Source organism: Zingiber officinale, chromosome 6B (genome assembly GCF_018446385.1).
Source record: "Zingiber officinale cultivar Zhangliang chromosome 6B, Zo_v1.1, whole genome shotgun sequence".
NCBI classification, from domain to species: domain Eukaryota; kingdom Viridiplantae; phylum Streptophyta; class Magnoliopsida; order Zingiberales; family Zingiberaceae; genus Zingiber; species Zingiber officinale.
This window is the reverse complement of record NC_055996.1, coordinates 134,700,745-134,702,767: the sequence shown is the minus strand read 5'-3', so window position 1 is coordinate 134,702,767 and position 2,023 is coordinate 134,700,745. Positions and strand designations below refer to the sequence as shown.

The 2,023-nt window shown below is 39.5% G+C and overlaps 1 protein-coding gene across 1 annotated transcript; it reads right to left on the bottom strand.

Annotated features, from left to right (window-relative positions):
• Positions 1-326: 326 nt before the first annotated feature.
• On the bottom strand, positions 327-1,019 carry LOC121991586 (SKP1-like protein 11). Its single transcript, XM_042545572.1, has 2 exons — positions 639-1,019; positions 327-500 (listed from the first exon to the last, which is right to left on the bottom strand). The coding sequence occupies exons 1-2, from the start codon at positions 1,017-1,019 to the stop codon at positions 327-329; spliced, it is 555 nt and encodes a 184-aa protein (XP_042401506.1).
• Positions 1,020-2,023: the final 1,004 nt, after the last annotated feature.

The following is a 2,023-nucleotide window of genomic DNA, read 5'->3' as shown; positions in this document are numbered from 1 at the left end:
TTATTTTAAGTGCTTTTTAACCATGTGATTAGTAAGATTTAGGTAAAACAAAAAATGTTTTAATTGGGGATCTAAACATCTTGGATAATATATATGATCTTGCATTACATAGAGTTTGCGATGGCAACAACAGAAATATATATGATCTTTTTTTTCCTTTCAGTACTGATATTTGCTTAAAATTTTATCAACGCAAACAATTGAACATCATGGAGAATATTTATTTACAAAGGGACAAGATAAAAACAGTAAATAAAATAGAATGTAATTAAGGCGGATAATTAAAAAGTCGCTTCAAATTTGTTCTGTTCCGGAGATCATAGCAATTATTGGAATGCCCAGGCGTTCTTGCTGCGGACGGCTTCTTCTTCTTCAGGAGTGAAATCATTATCGATGTCTAACAACCGGCGGATCTCTTCCGGTTCCTTCCCTTTGATCATGTCGGCGACGGTTTCAGCGATAAAATCGACCAATCCTTTAACGTCCAGGTAGTTTGCAGCCTGTTCGATCGATCCGTGACACAAAACCAAAACAAGCAAACAAACAAAAAGACGTATTTAATTAATTAGATATCTTCAAATAACAGAAGAATAATCATGAAAAGCGGAAAAGAAAAGGCTTTCTTCTTCGGTACGTACAATGAAGAGATCGTAGAGGGAGGATGGGTCGAGCTTGACGAACTCTTTATCCCAAGCACTGAGCGCGGGGTCTGAGACGGGCTTCGATGAGATGCAATAAGAGGAGAAGGAGTTGTCGGAGGAGGAGGCGGCGGAGATGGAGGAGGCGGAGGAGGAGGCAGCGGCGGCGACGGCAGAGGACGAGGGAGAAGAATTGGCGGCGGCGTGCTTCCGGCAGTACTCGAGGATCTGGCGCAACACCTTGGAGTGGACGAGGGCGAGCGGGATGACGCCGTCAAAGTCGCCGAGCATGCCCTCGATGACCTTCAATTGGATGGCCACCTCCTCCTCCACCTCGATCTCTTGTCCGTCGCTGGAAACGAGCTTAATCATCTTCGTCATTGCGGAGGGAAGGATGAACCGCGAGTTCGAAAGAAAGGCGATGCAGAGGGTTTAGGTTGCAGCCTATTTGTAGGCTAGGGCAGAAAAAAAATTAGTTGCGCGGATTAACGAGTTCAATTATTAATAAAATACAATTTCAGTTAATTATTTAGTTATTTTATTTAATTTTAATAATATTAGTTAACTAAAATAGGAAGAGTATCTATCATATTCAATAATTTATTATAAAATATTTTTTTACATGATTATTTACTAAGAATATCTTATGTTCCCTAAATATAATCACTAAAACAATTGAACTCGATCGGTTAAATCTGATTAAAACATAAATCCCAAATCCGCCCAACTATTTTTTTTTTAAAAAAAAACCCGGTCCAGTTTCTCATCGATTCTCGCCTATATACATGCGACCCTAGTGATTGTCGGCGGTGACCTTTTTCGCCTTTCCTTAATTTCTACATATCAACTGCCATCACCTATTATCCATTCATTGATTGAAACATCTAGAAACAAAACTAACTTGAGAGTGAATGAGATCGAATGCATCGTCTCACCAATCCAGTAGCAACTGCTTCTCCATGGAGCCATTGCCCATCATCCACTGTTTCAATTGCCTACCACAAGACAGCATGAGATAGCCATTAAGGAAAATTTCTAGAAACAGCTGATCAAATTGTGAATAACGAGCTGAAGGTTGTTCGAACATATTAGAAACAGATAGAAGAACAAGAATAAAACGTGCAAACACAATACTCACACGTCCAAACGTATGCTCAAAGTTCAGGGTTGCCCGGATGCCTCTTCCTTTTTCATCCAAGGAGCCAACCTTAGTTTTGTTCTCACAAGATGGCTTGATTGCATATGCCAGGTGGATGGAACTCTGAACAGTTTTTAAAAAAATATAAGATTCATACAAGCTACAGTTAGAATAAGCATATAGAACATAGAGAATGCAAGGCAAAATGTTAAAATCATAAAATATATTGATCCTGTCCGAGTGTTAA

Excerpts from the sequence above, each read along its gene's own strand:
- LOC121991586 (XM_042545572.1), bottom strand. The coding sequence starts at position 1,019 with ATGACGAAGATGATTAAGCTCGTTTCCAGCGACGGACAAGAGATCGAG. Across the intron at positions 501-638 it reads CCCTCTACGATCTCTTCATT|GCTGCAAACTACCTGGACGT; the intron begins GTACGTACCGAA and ends TCGATCGAACAG.